The sequence below is a fragment of the Lupinus angustifolius genome, chromosome LG11 (genome assembly GCF_001865875.1).
Source record: "Lupinus angustifolius cultivar Tanjil chromosome LG11, LupAngTanjil_v1.0, whole genome shotgun sequence".
NCBI lineage: Eukaryota > Viridiplantae > Streptophyta > Magnoliopsida > Fabales > Fabaceae > Lupinus > Lupinus angustifolius.
Genome location: NC_032019.1, coordinates 31,130,494 through 31,155,305, shown reverse-complemented (window position 1 = coordinate 31,155,305; position 24,812 = coordinate 31,130,494). Strand labels below are relative to the sequence as shown.

At 33.9% G+C, this 24,812-nt stretch overlaps 1 protein-coding gene and 1 long non-coding RNA gene across 2 annotated transcripts; one reads left to right on the top strand and one right to left on the bottom strand.

Annotated features, from left to right (window-relative positions):
- On the bottom strand, window positions 1,671–24,449 carry LOC109360786 (exocyst complex component SEC6). The gene is made up of 25 exons (XM_019605907.1): window positions 23,939–24,449; window positions 22,059–22,097; window positions 21,185–21,273; window positions 20,993–21,083; window positions 20,481–20,570; window positions 20,257–20,336; window positions 16,901–16,993; window positions 15,805–15,831; window positions 15,531–15,638; window positions 14,975–15,113; window positions 14,780–14,824; window positions 12,784–12,839; window positions 11,530–11,638; window positions 11,158–11,298; window positions 10,871–11,050; window positions 10,516–10,599; window positions 10,332–10,418; window positions 9,080–9,124; window positions 6,245–6,323; window positions 4,778–4,847; window positions 3,184–3,271; window positions 2,979–3,068; window positions 2,727–2,843; window positions 2,422–2,484; window positions 1,671–2,016 (listed from the first exon to the last, which is right to left on the bottom strand). The coding sequence occupies exons 1-25, from the start codon at window positions 24,065–24,067 to the stop codon at window positions 1,885–1,887; spliced, it is 2,271 nt and encodes a 756-aa protein (XP_019461452.1). The 5' UTR covers window positions 24,068–24,449; the 3' UTR covers window positions 1,671–1,884.
- Window positions 12,120–19,033, top strand: LOC109360787. Its single transcript, XR_002109218.1, has 3 exons — window positions 12,120–12,134; window positions 17,844–18,811; window positions 18,926–19,033. It is a non-coding gene; the product is annotated as an uncharacterized LOC109360787 (long non-coding RNA).

The window sequence follows — 24,812 nt, the reverse complement described above, 5'->3', positions numbered from 1 at the left end:
TTAATATTTTAAAATTATGTGTATAACGCTAAAACATCAAAATATGTAGAATGATGGGGGTATATTTTTCAATTACTCTCTTCACTAATCAACAAAACACCAAAATCAATTGATGAGTGCATTCATTGCCCAGACTATCATACATCTTCACAATATAATTTATTTCTTTATCTCTCAAGATAACAACTTTTCTTCCCCACTCTTATGGTATTGTTGAAATAGTTCGATGATGAATATGATAATATATGATTTTGAGATGAATATTGACTCTCCTTAAAGTTACTGCAACCTTAATTAAATATTATAACACTTGTATGTTATTAATTTATTTTAACTTTACTCTTTTTGGAGAGCATTTGCAATTGTATAATGCTCATTATGACTTTCATACACCTTTGTAATAACTAATGAACAAGTCCAGCAATTAAAATTGTTTAATATATTGTTAACATAAAATCTATTAGAAAGAAAATGCAAATATCAAATATGTAAACATTCTATAAAGTCATTGACTTATGTAATTAGAATTTAGAATTGGATTCATTGCAATAGTGAATAGTTTGAAAATAAAAATGATAATAAAAAACATGTTTTCAGAAAAGGAAAACATAAAAATGATTTTTTTTTCCTAAAAATAAAAATAGGAAATAAAAACATAAAATATTTCTTAAAAACACACCCTAAATTTTTAATAAACTCAGCTGATGAGTCAACTATGGATGGATCCATTATTTATATATTAATACATTTTTATGAAATTATATAACAAAATATCAAATGCATTGCATTTTGACTTTTGTATTTAAGGTTTAAATTTACATATTCAACCTTTCCTTACAAAGATACCACGAGTTAATTTTAATTTCATTGTTAGTAATTTAAAATTATATCTATAAATGGACTATTTTCACAAATAGCTGAAATTTAAGAATTAATTATGAATAAAAATAGTTCAGCATCTACTTATAAAAGACATAAAATTTATTGGAGTTTTATGAACTTATCCCTATAATTTATTAAAACTCCCATAAAATAAAATCATATGCTTTTTCCGACAAAGACAAACATCATTTTTATTTGGCTCGCACAACCTACTATATTCTTAACCAAACATCTAAATTTATCTTTATCTTTTCTTATTCTTATTTCTCTCTCCATGTTCTTATGTAAAAAAACATAGTAAGTATCCTTATTTTCATAAAAATGAGAGATGTTATATATTCTATTCCACTCCACCAACTCCAACCTTCTCAAACATATCATAAAACACTTGCAGCCAAATTTTGGAAAACTTTACAAACAATTGAAAACTTAAAACATTTATTCCGTATAGAATACTCGTACCTACAAGTCTCTTATTTGTCTGCATTCTTTTTAAATAAAATCATATTATTATTCTGTGTAGTTTATACCTTTTCTTTATTCAAAAACAGAAAAGGGAAAACAATTAAAAAGTGAACATTTTTCAACTGCACTGCAATGGTAACTAACGTGGATAATGGCAATTTCCCTGCTTCAGCAAATATGTTTTCTAAGAGTTTCATCTGCAAATATTAAAGGACTACTTAATAACATTTATCTTTATCTTAATAGCAAGTTGACCAGTTATTAGATAACACTATTATGACCCTTGATCAATGGCATAAATTAATGACATCATAAGTGTGTATATCAGCTGGGTAAATCATAAATGTTCACAACCATTTATATAATGAAACTGAGCATGACAGTTGAAATAAATTGACAACATGTTATAGGGTAGTAACTAGTACTTATATATTACAAAACTTCTCTATTGACACCATAAAATATGTGATTTATGCACAAATGACAAATAACAAAAAGGAAAAACAAACAATGAAATAAGTGAATGGAATCGTACTTTTAAGTGAGTTTACGCCAAAGGCCCCCCTTTGATGCTGTTAAGCACTTCACTCGTGGAAAAACAAAACCTGTCTTTGGAGGTCTTCCATCAACAAGAGAATTTTCATATATCTCTTTGCATTCTTGCACCACCTGTTCAGTATGAACAACATTGTAAATTTCTAACTCAATAACCATAAATTCATCCAGCCAACAACTTTTGATTAATAGAAAATTTAGAGTCATGTCAATATGTCATCTCTCTCTAATTCTTTTCCATTTTTCTTTAAAACCCGGATCAATTGGTTCTCACAAAAATGATGTAATGCGAATTGAGTTCAATATGTTGTCACCAAATTTATACACGAAATCTTCCAAAACTAGATCCACTAAAACACAAACCTTGTTAAATTTACCCGTTGGGGAATTCGTTAATCAAGAAACATAAAAGCACTAGAAGGGGAACATTCAAAAATAAATGTTTTACTTATAGTATTGGCCTGGGAAGATATTACTCGAGTTCAATGTTAAGCAAAACAAACACTGAATTTTCTTTACCTCTTTGGCATCCTTCCGAGGAATGCCTTCTCGCAGTCCAACAAGTTTCTCAACGACTTCAGGCTGCAATAGCAGATAAAACACAGAATCATCAATCAGGACAACTTGCTGTTGAAATCTTAATACACTTTAAATCATAAAAACTTCTGTAAAATTTCTATGCCTAAGACAAAATTATAAAAAAAATTAATAAACCCATGTAAATAATCTTTCAATTTCTTAGAGAATTATTGTTGTAACAAATTAGCTATTATTAAAAAATATAATTGAATAAATTATTGGAATGATATAGGGGGAAAATTTACCGGGCAATCAGGTTGATGTTCAAGTATATTAGTATAGATGAGTGTGAAGGTATCCAGGCTCTCTGCTGAAGCAAGTTCCCTCAGGTCGCTAAGTATACTCACTCTGTTTTCAACTTTCTAACCCAGAATGTCAATGAAAATAGGGTAAGAACCTTTGGATTAGAACACCAAGACATAGCTTATATAATATTGATCTGGCATAATTTTCACATTAGAGGATAACAGTGAAAAAATGTCTACAATAGAACTTACAGAAACACTGATATATTCCCGAAAAAAGTCCATGATGACCTCCTCATCTAGCCTCATCCGTTCAATAGTGTCTTCCTTAATGTAGTTTTTCTGCAATTCAAATTATCAGTGATACAATAAAGTCATGAAAAAATGTTACAGAAGACTATATGCACAACTTTATTCCATAAATAAGAACCAAGAATTATTTTATTAACATCAGAACCTGTGTTAGGAGATGATCAACATAAACAACCACTGTTTCCTCCAGGCAGGCTTCAACAAATCTCCTAAAAGATCTTTCTTCAATGTACCTTAAATATATGGGAATTTATAACTATAAGTTTTCCGCAACAAACCAAATATTCAACAATCAAACTTCAGATAAATGCAAGAGAAGCCATTTGCACCAACAACTTCATAAACAAAGTTCAGATGATTACACATAGCAAAGCGTATAGCTAAACTGCAAAGAATGAAAACAAGTACATCGGAATAGAGAGAAAGTGGAAAAGTCAACCCTCACCAGCCATACATATTCTAGAAGTGGAAACTATGCTACCCCAGATGGGATAAACAAAATACAGTTCAAAAATTTCATACAAAAGCAGCACTTGAGATACTCTTGGACATCTCTCACAAAAAAATGTTTCTTCTGTTACTATGCAACTGAATGCACCTATTTCCACTAATCTTAAAAAAATTAAACCTGGTAGTAAGGCTGTAACAGTTTGGTTCAATTTAGAAACCGAATAGAAGGATAGGGTTTGGTTCACCTAATGTTGAATTTCTGTGTAGGAACCGCACCGACCATGAACGGTTCAGTTCAACAGTTTACTTTATTTAATAAAAAAATCATGCAGCACTCCAAACTGTATTCCGTAAGGCATTGTTTGTCCATTTCAACTACCATTTAGTTAACAAACTAACATTCAAACTCCAGAATTTAAAACACCATATGGATAATTGCATAACACAAATCAAAACAAGTCATATCTAGAGGCTTGGCAAAAGACTAGTACAACCAAATCCCAATCTAATCCTATTAAACAAAACATGGGTCAAAAACCTTCAAAACAACAAAGAAAATAACTAAACAACTATGCTCCAACTCCTTTACCTACTGGTAAGTGATAACTGTTGAAAAGAATAATAAACATAGGAATACCCCTGATAGCTTACAGGACATCTTCTAGTACTGTTATCATCGAGTGTAAAGAAAAGTATCATATGATCAGATGTCATTAAATTTTACAATAAGTTTCAGGTTAACTTAGAAGAATGCATAGGGTTTCCATTAACGTTAATGACTCGACTTGCATTAGTTAACTACAGCATAGACAGCTCATGAATCAATATTAACCTGCAATAAAGCATGGATAAGGCAAATAGATAGAATTAATGACATGGACAGAAGGTCCTATATATGGAATATAGAATGCCCATAAAAATGTCATTTGGCTATCACTACGAAAATCCTTTTAATTTACCCAAACAGTCTCCAATTGTTCACCACCAAAAAATTCCAGCCAAGCTCTGCCACTTTATGGAAAGATTTCAGGTAATTAAGCCAAATTCATCTTCTCTTAGAGTCTTAGTTGATTTCCCCATTACAAAATAAAAGTAGGGCATAATAACAACAACAAGTTCAAAATCGAGAATGAATCTCATAATTTCCAACTTTGCAGCAAGAAACTGTTATTTTTCCATGAAGGGCATTACACAGACATGATCTCAAGAGACAACAAAGAAAGCTGACAGGTAATATGGCACATGTGGAATTAACAAAAAAAATTACTGAGATCAGAAAATTTACTCACATTTTTACATCAGTAAAATAATCACCAAAAGTCGCAACCAAGTACTCCGTAACCTGCCCCTCACTCCATTCTGATATGTACAAGGAAATAGTCAATTTTCTAAATAAAATATCAAATAAGTTGTAAAACCATGTGCTTGATTAGATATAGAAGGAAATATTGTAGATTTATTATTGACAAAACAATGCATTTCAGAGGTGGTCGTAGTTGTGCAATGAATCTAAATACCAAGCATGTAGCAAGGGCTAGTAAGATTAATTGAAACTCGTCCACCGAACTTATTAACAATAAGTTGCAGTCAATCATATCTTAATGTTCCAGGCATGTTTAAAAATATATGAAAAGTCAAGAAAACCCCCTAAGCTTAATATCTTTTTACAAGTAGCCACCATAAACTATTTTTTATTTCTAATTACCCTTAAACTTTAACTGTTGATAAAATTAGTCTTTGTATAAAGATAATGTTAAATTACTAACACTGAAAAATTATAACACGCATTTTGTTTTAATCTCGACTATTATGTCATTATTATTTTTTATAGCAATATTAATGTATTGTCCCTTTTAGCTCTGAATTTACTTATTTTGCTTTTCGTCAATCAATTTGCATTTTGACGACGGTTTTCTCACTTCATCGGTGATTTTGACGGTAGCTTTCTCCGGCCATCGACACTGACTAACATGCTGTTGCATTGCGACTATTACCGATGTGAGAATGACGGCTACTTGCGAAAGTTTAAGGGACAATTAAGAAGAAAAAATAATTCATGACGGCTACTTGCAAAAGGCATAAAGTTTAGGAGGGTTTACGCACTTTCCCTACTAACCCATGCATTTTGTTTTAATCTCAACTGCATTGTCATTATTTTTTATTTTTAATTTTTTATATGCCAATATTATTGTATTGCCCCCTTTTAACTCTAAAATTTACTTATTCTCTTCTACTCAATCAATTTGTATTTTGAAGGTAATTTTCTCCAACCATCGATGTTGGCTAACATGCATTGTTGCATTCCTGCTATTGTGAGTTTGATGGTAGCGATTTATTGTTGGCTTATTAGTAACTTAACACTATATTTATGCATGGACCAATTTCACCAACAAATAAATTTTAAAGGGCAATTAGAAAGAAAAATAGTTAATGGTGTCTGCTTGCTAAAGATATAAAGTTTGGGGGGTTTCATGCACTTTCCCCTATATTTTATTATGAAATTAAGAGAAGAGTACAAAACTAAAAAATTAGCAGCCTTCCTGAAAAAAACATTCCCCCAGTAAAAACATTAGAATAAACATATGGAGAAGCCAGCTAGATAGTGGCAAAAATTACTTTACCTTTAATAGTGGCATAAATTACTTTACCTTTAATAGTGGCATAAATTACTTTACCCTTAATAGTGGCATAAATTACTTTACCCTTAATAGTGGCATAAATTACTTTACCCTTAATAGTGGCATAAATTACTTTACCTTTATGGTATAGCTTTACCAGCAACTCCTGGACTCCAGGATCTTCAAATATTACACTAACAGTTTGATGCACAGCTTCCTATCGTCAAGACCAAAAATTAAATTATTTTAAGTCAATCTCTTCCAAACAACATATATTCATCAAAAGGTAAATGTTGTCAAGGCATCCAATTCTAATATGAAAATACATAGTGTAAACTAGCAAACGAAAACAAAATATAAAGTGTAAATTCTATTATAAAAAAAAACCATGCTCGTGGGTGAATGCATATACATATGAAATAAGAGACAGGCAATTTACCACTTTACAGATCCAGACTTATACCCTTTTTTGCAGTGCGGATCTGTAAGCCGTGTTCATGATTAATATAATAGCAAAGGGTTGTGGGAATTGTTTAAGGAAAACAAAAGAAGAAAATTAATTTTGGAAAACTATCCGCCACTCTCAAAATATGAAAACCTCATTTTTCAATGCAAAGTCTCTGTTTTTTCCTAAACAATGCCCTTATGGCACTTGTTAACATTCTCCGATAGCAAAATGGAAAAAAAACACTGCACATATTTGACTGCCTGATTAACAACAAAGGTAAAGTTATGCAGAAGACAGATATAGAAAGAATAGAACACAAGTTTATTAATCAAATAGATTGTAAACAATCATCAATATGTGACAAATAGCTTCATTGGAGATTTAGGTGAGCTAATGGAGACAGCCAATGTTAGAATGATTAGAAGATTATGTATACCTAGGGCTGAGTCAGCTTGTTTAATAAGCAAGCTATTACTCAGAATGCATTGTAATAGATTCCCTAGCTTGCTGTAGAAGCTTGACCAGGTGTCCATCTCTATGCACACTTATTGTATTGACAATTTATCAATAATAATAAATTCTAAGTAACTGAATCATGTTAGAGGAGGTTACTTCTCTCTCTCTCTCTTCCTATTTCTTCAATTCAAACCTTCTCATTACATGGTATTATGCCTCCAATGGCTGACGCTGTAGATCCTGGTTCTCCACCTGCAACAATGGTGAGCGCTCCTCTCCTCCTCTTCTCACCCTGCCTCTTCCCACAACAAAGCTTACATAAGGGAATTTTCTAGTTTGGCAACAGTTCATTATTGTTGTTCTTAACTCTAATCGTGCTTCTCGTTTTGTTACTAGACCTGACACTCCAGCTCAGTTTTTGTGTGATGAACATCGCCTTCTTCATCATGTTAATCCAGCATATCTCAGCTGGGAAGAGCAGGATCAAATGATCCTCTCTTGGCCACTCAAATCAATTTATGAGGACCTTCAACCACGTGCTGTTGGTTGTAGGCATGCCTTTGAGCTATGGAGTGAACTTCGTGAATACTGCCATGCTCAAACCAAGGCAAGGAGTAGGCAACTCAGATCTCAATTGAGGTCCATAGTGAAAGGTTTCAGAGTACTTTATGAAGGTTAAAGTGATTGTTGATTCTCTAATTTCAATAGGTTCTCCTGTAACCCTAGCTGAGCATGTTGATTGCATTTTGGATGGACTACCTAAAGAATTTCAACCTCTCATTACCACTGTTGAAAGCCAGGAAGAAATTCCCTCAATTAATATCCTTCAACCCTATCTTGTCACATTTGAAGTGCGTCTTGAAAGAACTCGTCACAAGTCTATTTCTGATACACTCTCTGTGAATATTGCTGCCAATCCCCATTCAGTCCTACTTCTGTAACTTCTCATCACCAACAGTATCAAATTCGTTCACCCATGTCACCTATTCCAAGAATTCTTAGTGAAGACTTCTCTCAATTTCATGGTCCTTCTGATGGTTTTCGTGGTGGACGTGGCAGGAATCATGGCGTCTAATTGCAAAGTTTGCGATGATTCATTGTTAACTCTCCTATGGTGTTTAATTGCAAATTGACAAAAACAGACTCAAACTATTTTGAAAATCCTTCTTTATATAGGTCTATAGTTGGTGCTCTTCAATATGCCACTAATACTGGACCTGATATTGCTTACTCAGTTAACAAAGTTTGCCAGTTTATGTCTGCACCACTGGAGGAACATTGGACAGCAGTCAAAACAATCCTTAGGTATCTAAATGGTACTTTACTCCATGGACTTCTTTTGCAACCAGCTCCCTCGACTTCACCTCTATTCCTTAGGTGTTTTTGTGATGCTGATTGGGCGTCAGACTGCGATGATAGGAGATCTAGCTCAGGAGCTTGTATCTTTGTAAGACCTAATCTTATTACATGGTGGTCCAAAAAGCAGCAAACGGTTTCTAGATCCAACATCGAGGCTGAATACAGAAGTTTGGTTTTACTTGCTCGAGAATTTATGTGGATTCAATCTCTCCTAACTGAACTAGAGTTTAGTTACACTGCTCATTTACTTCTATGTCATAACCTTAGCACAGTGACAATGACTGACAACCCTATTCTCCATCAAAGAACAAAGCATATAGAACTTGGTTTGTTCTTTGTTAGAGATGTACACTTATTGTATTGACAGTTTTTCAATAATAATAAACTCTATGTAACTGAAATCTGTTAGAGGCAGTTACTTTTTTCTCTCTCCTTCTCTTCCTATTTCTTAAATTCAGACCTTCTCTTTACAGCCAAAAAGAGTCAGCCATGATGAGTGAGATGGAAGGGAACCATTAACTTTAAATGGGATAAAGAGCTAAGAAATATTAATTTTACATTTCGTTTGAAGAATAAATAAGTTAATAAAACAAAAATAAATTATCTAAGTTGTGGTCAGATTCAACAACAGAACTTAGGTCCATAATATTACACTCTTAATATACAGTAAGGTAAGTACAACGTGCTAAAATTTTCACAACCACACATACCTTAGCAACCTCGAGAAAACCTTTACAAGTATCTTCAAAATTAACCTGTAATGAAACAGCAAATGAAAACATTTAAAGTCAATAACAAGACAGCATAACTATTCACAATTACCAACATCATCCCCAAGTTAACATACATGTTGAATTGGAGGGTTTTAGGTATTGTGGGAGGATAAGAGAAAATAGAGACTGCATTAATATTGATTCTAATATGATGATAATGTGTTGGTATAATTACAAAAGACAAATCTACGAGTCCTATTAATAGAGACACACAATCCTAATTAAATAAGAAAACAAATCAGGAAATAATAAATGGGAAATACCTACTAACAGATCTCCTGATATACTAAAATATTCTAAGATACACGATAGTACTCAAGTACAACACAAAACAAAAGTGGAAGTAGTGAATACAATATATTGGTGTATTCAAACAATTAACCAAATCAATGTGCCTCTGAATTTTGAACATCAATTCATAAAAAATATTTTGTTCGAGCAGTTTGGCAGGTTTTGATTGTGAGTGCTCAGACTCATTCTTCATATGCATCCACAATTGGTTGTCTAAATATTGCAATGGCCCCAAACTTATCTAATTCTTCTAGGGATTCAGTAGTTCAAAATATCTCTAATCAATTGGACGGTTGGAAGGATGCCTTTCACCCTTGTGATGGTCAAATTACTCACTCGGGCCTGTTGAAAGAAGAGGTAATTCCATGACTATGGTATATGTTCTCTTAACTGTCTGGATTGTCCTAATAAATCTCTTCTGGATCATTTTATGTTAATGAAGGCATTGCTTTCTTATTTGGATTTAATGGTGGCTATTAAACAGTTGATTGGTTTGTGGCATTGTGCTTTCAAATTTCATCGATTCTTTCTCAAATTTTCTGGTAAGGTCGTATTTCATTTTCTTATCAGATGATTGCAGTACTTTAGTATTATTGTACTCTATTGAGGATTATCTTCAAATGGTTTCCAGAGGATAAAAAGCTAACACTGTTTTGGCTGGTGAATCATCATTACAAACAGGCCTTCAGAGTAAAAATATACAATGCTTCCAATCAAGATTTATAGAATCTCAGTTCATAAGGTAGCAGTGAATAATATTAATTTATTCCATTAAACATCAATAAGCAAGAATTTTGTGTATCACAATGAAAATTGAAAAACAAAAGAACTTGTCAACAAAGCAACAATTACCAAATTAATGAAACTAGGAAAAACAACATAAAACAAAGTTCCAAACCTGCTCAGCATAGTTCTGTGGAAGGGCTTCTATGGTACTATTACTTAACTCCATTGCAAGATCGTAGCAGCGTAAATTGTTGTTAATCTAAATACAATTTACATTGAAGCTCATGTCAACAGAAGTCCCAATTGAAAACTATCCCATGTTGAAATAGTAAGTCAACATTTTAAAATACACTAACCATAGCACATAAAGGTTCCAGACCAATTTCAGAAGCAGGCTCTCCAAGTCTCTTCTTTTCAGCTGCTTGAAAATCAATCATCACCTGTAAAAAGAAAGAGTATCAACATAGAATACAACAGAACCACAGAAACAGCTAATATAAGCAGTAAGCACAGCACATGTGTTAGGTGGGGCTCTTCATGCATAACCCAAGATACCATTATAAGAACTAAGATATTTGAGCACATTGTTGCGCTGGAAGTAAAAAAATTCCAAGTTCCATCCATATTTTACCTTTTCTCTATGAAGAGTTTACTGTGCAAGAGACAAACTTATAATGCTCAAAGTTATGTTGATAACTAATCTGATATTACCTGAATGGTTGCCAATGCGATTCTGTATAACATGACATCAGTGCTATTATCCCGAACAATTTGTACTTGCTCTCCAAGTATCCTGAATAGATCAACTGCAGCTGGGGTATACAGCTTCCCATCTTCTGTTTTCTTTGGGGGCTGTGTTTTATCAGCCTCCAAAATATTCAAGTACCATTTCTAGAACATTAAAGATAAAGCTTCATGTTATGAATGGTAAAGAAGCCATCCAAGGAAGATCACAGATTACGAAAGCTACATGAATAAAAAAAGATAGCTAGGATTACCCTAGTTGTAGCTTGCATTCTTTCAACATAAGAGTTCATAAGAGGATCCATGGCACCACTCTCAGAGCACACTTGGGCTAGAGAGTCGTCAACACCAAGCCCAATCAGATTATCCTGGTATTCAACCACCCAACCAGTAACCTGCTTGATGATAAAACAAAAAGATAGGTCTAATCTTTTCCTGATAAACATGAAAGAGGAGCAAAAGAAAGGAGAGCAGGAGTGGAAGAAAAGGAAATGGTTATGAGTCTTATGACTAAAATAGAACACAAGGAATGGTATAACAGACAATTGACAGGAAAAAAAGAAAAAGTTCTAACAATAAAGTATGTGAAAACATGTTACACATACATAACAACTCCAGTAAAATACCTTTAATATCTCAATATTTGTTAATTCATTTGCCCTGTCGCTGAGCAACCTCAGAAACTGAATAAACCTCTCAGTGTACAGATTTACCATTAGTTGGAAAATTTCGTATCTGCAAAAATGAAAAAATGCATTAGAACAAACATAACATTGTTAGCCAGTTCATGCATGATCCGATGATGAGCCACTTGCGGCCCATGTAGGGAATTCTACTGTATATTCAAACACCACCTAGAAGACGATTATTATTTAGAAGAGGTAGAAATATCCATGGAAGTGTATATGGGTGCTTTTTATGCAATGCAAAATCATTCATTGACAAAAGGTCAACCTCAAATTACTATATGTTTTTGAGTGGAAATTTGGTAACAGGAAGAAGTAAGAAACAAAGTGTGGTTGCTTGCACAAGTGCAGAGGCAGAGTTCTGAGCTGAAGCGGGAGTTTGAGTTGCTATTGATGAACATCGTATAGGACGAGCTTAAAAGAAAGTACAAAGATCCTGTGCAGCTGTTTTGTGACAATAAATCTGTCATTTCATAAGCCGGTTCAACATGACAGGACAAGAAACAATGAGATAGATCACCACTTTATCAAGTAGAAATTAGAAAGTGGAGTTGCCACCGCAACATATGTACCTTCTAGGTTACAGTTAGCTAATGTTTTAATTAAGAGAGCTACACATGTAGAGGTTTTGAGATCTCACAAGCAATCTGAGAATGACAGATTTCACAAGCTTGAGGGGTAGTGTTTTGACGGTCTAGCATGCATTAAAGCAAGACATTATTTGTAGTTAATTGTAATATGTGGTTATTAGCAAGATCGTTAGATGCAGTAGATTCAGTCCTCTTTAGGAAAATAGTTATTGATGCTAGGTCTATAAATTGTAAGGAAACGCTATACAGTAACTGATTCAGATATAATATTCAGCATTTTCTTGTTCAAGTAATGGTACAAGTCATATTACAGTCTAGTATAGCAGCATATTGTCATATTTTGATATACATCTCTATCTCTCTAAACCAATGCCGTATTTCAAAAAAATCTACCCCAGCATTTTTTATAAAAACATTTGAAGAACCTTTGATCAGGTAAAAAACTATTCAACATACATAAAGCAACATAACATTCGAAGGCAATGAAAAAATTATAGCAGGAAGTACATCCAAATAAAAATCATATAATTAGGTTATTCATCAACGAAAAAATTGTCCAAAACCAAAAGATAGAAAAAGGTAGTATATTCAATACAGAGCATACCTTGGAGGAAAGCAGGGAGCTACATAATCATAGATGTCTCCAAGTTCATCTCCAATCTGTGTGCCATTAAAGAAACAAGGTTCCATCAGTGATGGGGACTGAAAATGGATCCCATGACATCCCCAGAAGATGATTAAATAATAATAAATGTGCTTGATGTGTATGCTTGTGTGAATGGGAAAATTATGACTTGTGATAATGTTTATATGGTGTTAGCTGTTAGCGAAATCAATTAAGGGATTATTTCTAATAAAAGATTCAAGCTCTGGCAAAATAGGCTGTTATACTAATATAATAAGGAAGAGTAACTAATAAATATAAGTGTTTTAGCCTCATATGCTTAGGGTAAATATGATCATGATTTAAGAAAAGGAAATAAGTGATTAACAATAAAGGGATAGTGGGCCATTAGTTTAGTAAAAAAACAAGGAAAACCACCCCCATTTAGAATAGAAAAGGACACAATGATACGAAAGGAGAGAAAGAAAGAGGAAATAGCCCAAGGGAGAAAGTAGGAAGAAAGAAAAGGGAAAGGATATAGAAGAATAGAGGTCTCACCTTCTCCATCAACTTACAGGTAAGTAAAACTAGAAACCCTAAGTTTAAACTCCACCAAGGTTGATTGTTTTATTGTTTGATATTTACATGTCCGTTAATTCCATTATTCTTGAGGGGTCCTCTTTATAGATAATTGGTTGTTCTTTTTCTTCCCCAACCCTTATGCGTAAGTTGTATGATTTTAAGATGAACATAACCCATTTTTGTTCTCTACGAATATAACACCATATTGCTATATGGACTACAACAAGGTTCCATTTGAACTTCTATTGTTGTATTTAGCTTGAAAGGATGTTCATTGGATGATTTTTAGTCTTATGCAAGTGGGAAAGGGTAGTTCATTGAATTAAAGTGGTACAATGAAGCTTCATATGCTATGATGAGAGTTGGGGGTACCTAAGAGGAGACCTAGGAAATTCTTGTATAGTATGATCTTCGATCTTTACCTCTACAGTGGAGATTTATCTGCCTCTTGCGAAAATTACACTCCATATATTCTTTTTTACTTAGACTTATACAAAAGTCATGTGCTTCTAAAGTTTGTCTCTACATTTTTAGCTTCCTATTTAATTCCTCTCTCGATTCTCCAACTAGGACAATAGCATCTGTAAAAATCATGCATTGTGTCCCTGATTCTTAGATATGCTCAATGAGCACATCCAAGACCAATGTAAATAAGTAGGGTTCAATATTGACCCTTGGTATAGTCCTATAGCTATAGGGAAATCTTCTGACCTCATCTTGTGTTCTCACTCAGAAAGGATTTTTTTATTTTTTTCATTTTGTTCCTTCATCTATTGTAGGTAAATGATATGACATGCTTAAGAATTTATAGAAACCGTTCTGCTATAGTGGGATATGAGATCATTTATATGAAACTCATTTGTGATAATCAAGCCGATCTACATTTTGAATCTAATCCTATGTTCCATGACACATCAGCGAGAAGATCTTATATGGAGATACCATCACAAAGCTTTGTCACATATAATGATCAACTAGTAGATGTTTTCACTAAGTCTGTTAGGTTCTCAAATAAGTTATATGTGTGACAGCTCCAGCATCGGCCTTGAGGGGGAAGTGTTGAAATCCTTTTAATTATTATATAACTATTGTATAGGATTACAATCTTCTAAATTTAAATTTATAATTATTTCATTAAGCCTATATGAAGGAGTCTCTGTTGTGTAGTTGAAACACAGATTTTATCATATATCTCCTTTATCTTGTTGCTCTCTGCAATTAGAATGAAACAATATCATTTTAATTTGTCTAGGATACAAACATTCGCATGCATGGTGATCAAATCTATAACAATAAAAAACAGCAATCAACTGATATAGGACTAGAAAGGAGACAATAAAATTGGGCATTTGGTCCCTGTGAAGATAATGGATGAAAGTAAAAACTCATGAGCTTAAACTTTAGTTCAACGTACCACCCGAGCTTCCTCTAGTGCTGCTTTGAGATCCTCAAAGATAAGCTGATGCATAAATTAAATTGACAGTGAGTAATATACAGAACAATGTACTCCCATGATTGTTATGCAGCTGTGCATATGACATATGAGCATATAGGTGTGTGTTTCCTGGTAGGAGGAGAGGAGGCACATAGAGAAGCGTGTAAGACCAACCTCAGTAAGAAGCTTGTTAAAACGTCCTTCTACAGTCTTCCGTATTTGCTCATAGCACTTATCCTTAAAGCCTTTCCCATGAACTTTCATTTTTTGCTGTGTCAAATTTTTTGAAGAAGCCATTGAACTTGTAGATTTTCTGTGATTAATTAGCATAACAGAATTATGAGTAATTAAATGGGAAGAGATTTGCACATTAAAAGGGATGATAATGTTAGGAAGTTTACACAACGAAACTCCAGGTATAAGTTTCACGAAAAAATAAGCAAGTAGGGAGAAATACTATAGGTTTTTAGCATGACAATGAATGCCAAATTAAAAACTGTTTCATATTAAATCCAGAGTTTTTGTTATAAAAAAATAAAATTTATATTCTACATTACATATGACTCATGAAGTGTTAGATTTGGAACAATTAGGTGTTTTTTTACTGAGTAAAACTAAGTAAATCATATATAAAGATGGCAACTCAGGTTGCTGTTTCCATTATAATAAAATTTCAAGAACAGAACGTATGCAGGATAATGTAAATCAATTATAAAATATTACGACATACATGGCACTCTGATGAGGATTTGTGACTGCCGATATTGCACCATCCCCTTCAGCATCAGCTGCTTCCTCTGCAACTTGTTCATCAAGGATTTCTTGCATTTCAACAACCCTAAAATAGAAAAAACAAAGCCAAATATTGCATTATTTTTATTAAAATTAAATTATCCTACAGCAGATTCCTAGTTCCATCTATCCATACTACATACTAGAGGAAAGATCAAAAGAATAAGGAGGTGGAAAAAAGAAGTGAATGGAAGTGTCCATCAACAACATACCGTAAAGCACGAACCAAAGTCTGTGGGCTGCAAAAAAAGGAACAAATAAGAAAAACAAAAGAAATGAGACTTGTGGAGCATATCACAGTGAAAGCATATAACTTCAATTTTCACCATGCAATCAGCCAAATGAGGGATTAAAGGCTTGGTTGTTGTTGAATCAGCCAAATGTGTGTGGTATGAAATGAATATTTTATTGTAGAATAAAAAAATATTATTAGATGCGAAGAGAGAAGAATACAAGAAGAGGATAAAACATCCTCACAGAAGCAAAAGGAAACACCTAAACTCCATAGTACTGAGCCTGCAGCAAAGCATGTCAGGCCCTCTGCATATCTACCAAAGAAACAACACCCCTGGCTTCACTACCAAAGAAACACCTCTAAGAAGCACCAATAAAAAATATGGTGAATATAAATCATATCCACCAGGATTTTATTCCTTCACTTTGAATTTCTTACCAAGCAAGGACAATTCATTCCTCCAATCTTCATCCCTATCCTATATAGGATGCCACAAGATTATAACAAACCACTAAGTTGGGCATTAGCCCAACACTCTATGTATGCTTAATAAGTGACGCATTTAGGAAAACTAGAAACCCTAAGTTTAAACTCCACCAATAAGAGCAATACTGTTTGGTAAGCAGAATAGCTAAAACCTAAAGTTACAAGAAGGAATAAAGCTATTCCTAACAAACATATTACCAAACTAACTAACACACTGTTATTACAAAATAACAGTGAGTTCTAATAACACAATAAACATTACATTATGTGTATTTGTGTGTGTTTGAATTGAAAGTTTCATGATTTTGCATTTATGCATAGTGACCGAGACCCTTGACATTCTTTACGGCCTGGGATCGGGCCTACACATTCCCAAACTACTACATAAGTGATCTAAAAAAAGAATGACACAAAAGTCTCAAACCCTAAAATCAACAAAAAATGAAACACTTTCAAATCTCAATTGGTAGAGGTTAAGTGAAACGGTTCCAATGCTTCCTAGCAAGAATATGCAATGTTATTGTTAAAACTCAGAAATGTAATTAAAACATTTGTTCAGTTGCTTATAATCAAAAGATGGCACAAACCTTTCTTTTGAAAGTTTGTAGAAATTGGAAATATGGCCCCATAGTGTCTTCTCAAAGGTCTCCCAAGTTCGATCAACGTCTTCAAAATATTCTCTGATAAAAATACAAGAATAAGATGTGGAAAAAGATTCTTAGCCTTAACTATAAAATGAACAATAAGAAAATAAAATCAATAATCAAAAATCTAAAAATAAATTACATTAGCCTTCATCTTTCAAATAATCACACTCGGTCTGAAAAAGCATAAGACATTTCAACTTCAACACACACAATGTTACTACTTAACCCTTGATTTTAATGTAACTGTAGTAAATTTTACCATGCAAGTGAATTAATGACCATAAACAAGTGAAATCAATAAGCACGGACTTCAGTGATGAGTGAATTGGTATTTTCAAATCAACAAGCTAATGATCCTCAATTCCACATTCATCATTACCCAATATAAACCAGGAGAAACATGTAGGAAAACTAGCAGTCTAGCAGTTACCTTCACGCATATGGGGAGGAGAGAGTAAGGCAATAAAATAGAAACTGGACTAATTGTTGATATACTATGTTGCACCAACAAGGGTAAGTACCGGGTGTGGTACGCTATTTTCCTATAAATTAGAGTATGAGTACGTATATTTACATAATAAAACATAACAAAATTTTACCAAAAATAAATAAAAACACATCTCATAATTCATCACAACATCCCAAAATACATAACAAACTAAAATATTAATATTGTTCATATCACAAAAGCATGACTAGACTATGAAAATCAAATATTGAACCTTGGTTACAATTATTATTATTATTATAATAATAATAATAACAATAATAATAATAATAATAAATATGAAAGCTAAATCTCAAACCTTACTTTATTTCTGAGGTGCTGAGGAAAATAAATAGCAAACATAAATTAGGCAAATAAATAATCCCCTCAATACAGTACTAATCAGAAGCAGTTCGAAAATGATATCCCTAATCCCCTGAATACAATTTGTGAAGCAGTAGCACAAAGGTACAAGAATGACATCCCCTCACTCATTGTCGAATTTGGGAACTGTCACTGGAAATTAGGAACTGGAAACTGTCAGTGTCCTGGTCACCCACTCCTTTGTTCTCGCATCGTCTTCACCCTTTGTTCTCGTCTGCCACTGGAAATTAGGTTTGGTGTTTGACTGTGTGTGTGATGCTTGCAGAGAATTATACATCAGGTATGTTAAACCTATGTGTAAAACAACAATATTTTTGGCGTTCGTACAAAAAATCAAACCCATAATTTTTGTTTTGTTTTGGGCCTTGGGTATGAAGCCGGACGCACCCATCGCGAATCCGAACCCAAAATGTACCCGGTTCAAACTCAGATCCATTTCAACCATACCCGTGCAACAGAGTTGATATCCTATATTTTCAGTTGTTAAAACCCCAAGTTTTAATTACCAGTTAAGTCAAATGGGAAAGCTATTGATGGCCTTAAGTTGTTCATTATAGTTATTTCATTTTGTTCAAAGTGCCAAAATAATAACATGTTGTAGCATCAAACATTGTTAATCGTTTTCAGCATGTATGCCACCAAGGCAGAAATTGCCCAAAATGCCATAGCATGTGCATGGGGATGCCGGTTGTTGATGGTGGCACCACAGCTACGTTATTGTGACAGTATGGGATATCCATGATTTAAATGACTGGAGAGTACCCTTATTTAGTTTTCCTGACTTAACTCTTTTACAAATACCTAACGAAAGCAACCTTATTGATGCTATCACGTTGTGATTTGCCGCTGTTGACTACAGAGACTATCTGCCTCTGAAACTGAACAAAGTCCTCTCCCCCTTCTTCAGGTCTCTGGCCTTATCATTGCTGGTGACTGTGTTTTCTGCAAATCCTTCTCTGGCACTGTTCCAGCATTTTCAGGTTTCATCTTCCTGCTTCACTGAATTTTCATGGCTCAGTTCCCACTGCCTCTCTTCTTCACATGCTCTTTTTTCACATTATCAAAACTCTCACCAGCTATCACCCAACACCGAGAAGCTAAAGTCCAAACAGTTCTTCAACACAAGGCAAGAACAACCCGCTGTATCCACCATGAATAACCAATACTCCAAATATCACATTCAGTGACCCACCTTCCTTGACATCCTCAGTTTTCACATCAGACAGTCTTGGGGTCTCAGTTTCAGGCCAGTTCTATTTTCTGCTTTTAATATTATAAAAATTATGAAATAAACCTAACTACCTGTTAACAGATTAACCAATGACACACCATTAGATGACGCACCCATCCCCAACCTAAGAACCCAGCATGTTTTACATGGTCAGAATTTTAATTGTTTTCTGCTTGCCTTACATGTTTAGTATTTGATACTTAAAAGGCTTGATATGATACGTATTTTTTGAATTTTATTTATTATTATTGGTATAAGTTGTTAGATCTTTTATTTATATTATGCAGGTCTTATAGTATATATAGTTTTTAAATTATAACATGATAGCCATGCATCTGTCATTTCCCACAATGAAACCTACCAATAATAACAGTATTCTAAAGTTCATATCACTTTCTGAACAGTGCAAAGCATAAACAAACATAATACAACAACAATCAAGCCTTAGTCCCACAAGGTGGGGTCGGCTACATGGATCGACAGCGTCATAATATTTAAAATTCAAACAATATTCTATCATAAATCATGTTCATTGATAAAGCCTTGATGTCTAAATTTTTCCTAGTTTTCCTATGGTTTTTCCATTAGGATAAAGCAGAAAAAGATAGTCCTAAATTTTCAGGCCAACATACTTTAGAATCATAAAGCCAGCACATGATTAACATCACACATAAAGATTTCTCAAATCCCTTCAACACCATCAACAGACCATAGAAAGAACTGCATGTACAACTAGTAGAGCCAGACGTAAGAATTTTTCATGGAGTACCGTATTATGCATTTAAAACTTTAACCAGCTGTTCTTCATCAAGAAAAGTTGAAGGAGTTTCATTATGTAATGAACTAATGATTAGTTCGCTTTATTTGGTCTTCCATGGCACAAAATTATTTCTCCTCTGTAAAAGAAAAATTCAAATTCCTGCACTACTTTGAAAATTTATAATAGCCACTAACAATCTATGATAAAATGGCTGCAAATGGGATCACACATCTATATCTATCAAATGCAATGTTGAGATGCACAGATAACGTATATTTATATACAGCTGATTAGGGGGAAAACTAGTTGCTCATTGCATAATTATATGACGGGGTCCTTACACAGATTGGATTTCAGTCCAAAATCTGTGGCAGCCACCTGATTCATTCTCACATAGCTCATGAACACTGCAGTGCACTTAAGAAGATACAGACCTTAGTCTTCCAACCTCTTCCTTGTGAGATCCTGCAGCTGCTAATGCAAATCTCCGTTTCCCATCAAGAGCAGTTAACCTCTGTTAAAAAATAAAAGGAACAGTGATTATGGACAGAAAATAAAAAATAAAAAAGCCTTTAAAATGCACATGACAGTTGGACAAGCATTATTACATTTTATGATGAAACCAGAATTTTGCACTATAAGTAAGATCAGCCCTTACCTCATAAGAGTTGACAATTTCTTTGTCATCACTCAAAGAATCCCGAGCCTCTGCTGCCTCGACAGAGATTGACATCATACCTTCAACATCCTACCAGAAGACCAAGAAATCAGTAAAAACCAGAAAGCAAGGTAAGGTATGCAAATATAAATGCCCTTATAACAGCTCCAACAAGGTTGCAAACATGTATGCTCAACAAGGACATGTGGCTGAGTGATCCACAAGTTGTATCAATCCCATTCTAATATTGAAAGATCTACTAAATTAGAAATACTTGATACTTTGAAGGCAGGGGAAAGTAGCGCTACATCTGCTACGTTATCCATGATTCATCAGGAAACAAAAAGGAAAATTACCTATTTGTAATGCCCAAGGAAAACAAATTCAATGCTAATGAAGAAAACAGGGAGGCAAAGTTCTGAGTAGCAACTCTTATGAGGCGGCAATATAAAGAGTCCCACCAAAATACTCTTAATCATGAATTATAGGTTGAATTAAGGACAAAAAGTCACCTTCAAGGTTGTGTTCAAGTTATTTCTGGCATTGCTGAGTAGCTTTATCTGGTCGTGGTTGTCAATTAATGTTTGGCACTCCTGACATAACCTGATCACAGGAAAATCACAGTAAGCTCAAAGTGAAATACATCAGAAAGCAGCAACTCCTAAGAAGTCATAATACATTAAGTATATCTCATTTTAACATACTTCTCAATGGAGACAAAGTTTTCCCGGAGCTGGTTTACTGACTTCTCAGACAAGGAGAGTGATTTCAGTCCTGCCTGTGCCTGCTCAACCTGCAGGAGAGTGTTGTTGTGCAAAGCACGAGACATTGTGAGTTCTCCAGTTCAATCAGTATCAAGAACAGATTGTACACAGCAATGCATGTCTAATAAGATAGACATAATGCCACAGTGATCTTACAATTTCTATATGCCATCTATTGTGGCTACTATTAGATAATATAAAACCATTCATTTGTCTTCACACAGTAGCTCAAGCTTACGGGAGAGTTGGTTATTGACAAGATATAAGAGCCTCTATGACCAAGTAGTCAAGAGTTCGATCTTTATCGTCCCCATTCTTCTAAATAAATAAAATAAGTTAAATTTCAGCACAGGGTATGATGGGTCTGTACATAGTCCACACTTCAAGCCAAAGGGCTATTGTGTGAGGGGTGTGTTAAACAATATAAAACCATTCATTTGCCCTCACCCAATAGCTCAAGCTTCTGGGAGAGTTGGCTCTTGACAGTTACAATCAAACCCATGTTGTCGAAATCTTGAGACATGAAAAAATTTAAGAATAAACTAGTCTTTAGTTTCAGCCAGGTGTATATTCAATCATCACTGTCAGTAAAGGTCCATCAGTTACAGGCGGTCTGAATGGGCCAAGCACATGTAAATTATGGGAGTTGGTGTAATTTTCAAATCAATGGGGTAGCGGGTATAATTTTCCCAAAAGAAAAATGTGGTAACCTAATTGTATACGATCACACTTCACAATTACTAAATCTTAAACATTTTAAATGAGCAGCATCCATCCAGCTGATATTTAGTGAATTAAAAAAGAAACAGTTTACCTGTTCTACAACCATTGTACTAAGCTGTGCATCATTGGCCTGAAAGGAAGAAAAAAAGCAAAATAAAAACACTCAGAATTGACTACTCCTAAAATTCTATATAAAACAGTTGCAACACCAACGAGCAGTAAAAACTGAACACCAAACATTATCTAATAATTGTAAGCAGGGGCAAAACTGAAGTATTTTGGATGGGGTGGTAAATATACTTTCAGTCCCATGCACACTAATAAGTTTTAGGAGAGGGGGCTGAATTCCAATAATTACATATAGGCTAAGGCCACATATTGACCAGTGTTAGAAAAATCGAGCAGGTAATAAACAAAAGGGAGATACCACTTAAATTACATCAAAGTTCATATAAACCTAAGAAAAATGAATTATGATTGGAACTACTTTGCAAACAAGTTTAGAGACTTCATTCTCTCTAAAACACCATGACCATACCCCACAAAAAATTCACTAGAGTAAAAGTTGTTTCCCAGATAAGCTTACAACAATTACAATGCTTTGTTCGTCACAAATGGGAGTACAGTAACTGCCAAGAGAGAGAAATAGGAGAAAGAGAGAGAGAAATAGATTTGAAGAAACTGAATTTTATTAAACTGAACTTCTTGTACAAGATAAGAGCCACTGCTCTATTTATAGACAGAGGGAAACATCCTTAGCAAGCTAACTGTTTTTAGTTAGCTTGACTAATGACTTTCAACCTAAATGTAAATGTTAGCTTTACTAACAAGCTAAGACTACTATTAGCTGGATACAAAATAAGCTACGCTAATCTAATTACTATTTCCTAATAAGGTGAACAATTTGTCTTGACTTGACTCAAGCATTGATATATTATTATTGATTTTCAATTTGAGAGGGGATAAACAAAATGGGCACTACAAGAAAAGGCAATGCAATTGTCCATTCTGGAATTCCAAAGAATGAATTGAAGTACACCATTTTAATGAGCCTGGATAGATAGGGCAGTGAAAAAAAACATCAATAATACTAGAAAAACTGTCATTCCATCATGGTAGATAAAAAAAACTGACTCGAGAAGGGAACATCAACATGAAACGACCCTTTCCATTTTTTTTCTTTTCCACCAACTGAAACAAGCATGGAAACTGTTATGGTCCAAAGCCACAAAAAACTTTTGTGTAATATGCACAATTCTTTAGCTAGGCAACCCATAAAGATAAAGGGTGTGTTTGGCAAGGCAAAGCTCTCTCAGCACCTATTTTTCCATATACAAACTCGAACAGGAGATGTGTTGCTCAAAGAATAACCAAACTCCTTCAACTCATACCAACATGGATTATCAATAACTTTTAAGTATAATTTGAACACGAAATAAAGTAATACAAACAAAGAACAGAGAAATACTCATTCAAGCACATCCCTCTAGAGTGCTTGTTGAAATTATAGGATTTTAGATATGGAAGGAGAAAAAGGAATGCACAAAAGCGTAAATTGTATTGATAATATTGTGAATGGTGATATTATGATTATTTGATGCAAAAGATGTAACATTGACATTTGCTTATATTAATACTACACTACTAACTAAATAAGAAAACAAATCATAAAATATAAAATTCAGTAATCTCAATCCAAAGAGATCTTCTAAAATACCCTGAAGAAGTCTAAGATATATTTATCATAGTATGAGATGTTCTCAATATCTAATATTCTAGGTATTTTTATAATATAATTTAAGATATTATGAGATACATTTACACACGTCATTAAAACCACACCATAGCAACCAATTCAAACCTCAATGTAGCTTAAAAAATCTAATAATACTGAATTGCAATAACAATAATCATAAAAAAATGAACAAAATACCAAAACAATTAACCGAATCGGATTGAAAGCAATAATACCTGTTGGCGCGAAATGTAATCGGCCTTGATGGAGGAGATTGACTGAAGAAGCTCCGGAAGTGGTAAAAGCTTCGCGACTTCGCGAACTGCTGCTTCCTTCGCTTCCACACCGAGATCCTCGGCCATCATCTTTGCACACACACAAAAATAACACTACTAATCAACTACGATTTTGATCTGAGTTCTTGTATAGAGAATTCTATGCTGATTCTAATTTTCTTCAATTAAGCACAAACTTGAACGGTTTTTTGCGAAATTGAACACAACAGTGGTATCTACGAGGTGCGCGATTCGAGATTTGGAAATGAATGCTTAGAAGTTATAGAGAGAATAGAAAATTTCTAGAGAGAGAAAGAGAGTAGCGGTGGCAATGGAGTGGAGTGAGGAGGAGATAGGTGGCAGAGGGGAACGGAGATCGACGAGTGGTGCGTACTCGCCAGAAGCGCGAGAGGAATAAGGGGAAGGACGGGTAAAGCAATTGAGAAAAGCCTTGTATTTTTTGTGCACAATAATAACCAAAATGAAGATTTCTTTAACTAAATCGTTTGTATAAAATTCAATTGTATTATTAGGGTATATTTGGATCAACATAAGTATTTTTTACCCTCTTACTATATTATTAACCGTTTGTTTGTTTTTAGTTATTATTTATTTTTAAATAAAAGTAATATAAATATGAATGGTGAGTAATATGTTGAGTATGTATAAATATTTACATTGTCAATACATAAATGTAACAAACTCGTACTATTACACTTTTTTCTATACTTATGTATCATATCCGCTCATCAAATTCTTTATGATACTACTACTGAGTAATGTGTTGACCAACATTTCATTTTTACCGACTCACAATTTTGTTTTATGCAATTAG

Bases quoted from the DNA above. Each gene is read 5' to 3' on its own strand.
- LOC109360786 (XM_019605907.1), bottom strand. From the start codon at position 24,067: ATGATGGCCGAGGATCTCGGTGTGGAAGCGAAGGAAGCAGCAGTTCGC. The intron at 16,994-20,256 runs GTCTGTATCTTC...TATTTTTATCAG, and splicing joins GAAGAGGTTGGAAGACTAAG to AGAATATTTTGAAGACGTTG. The intron at 15,114-15,530 runs GTATGTCGTAAT...AATTAATCACAG, and splicing joins AATCCTCATCAGAGTGCCAT to AAAATCTACAAGTTCAATGG.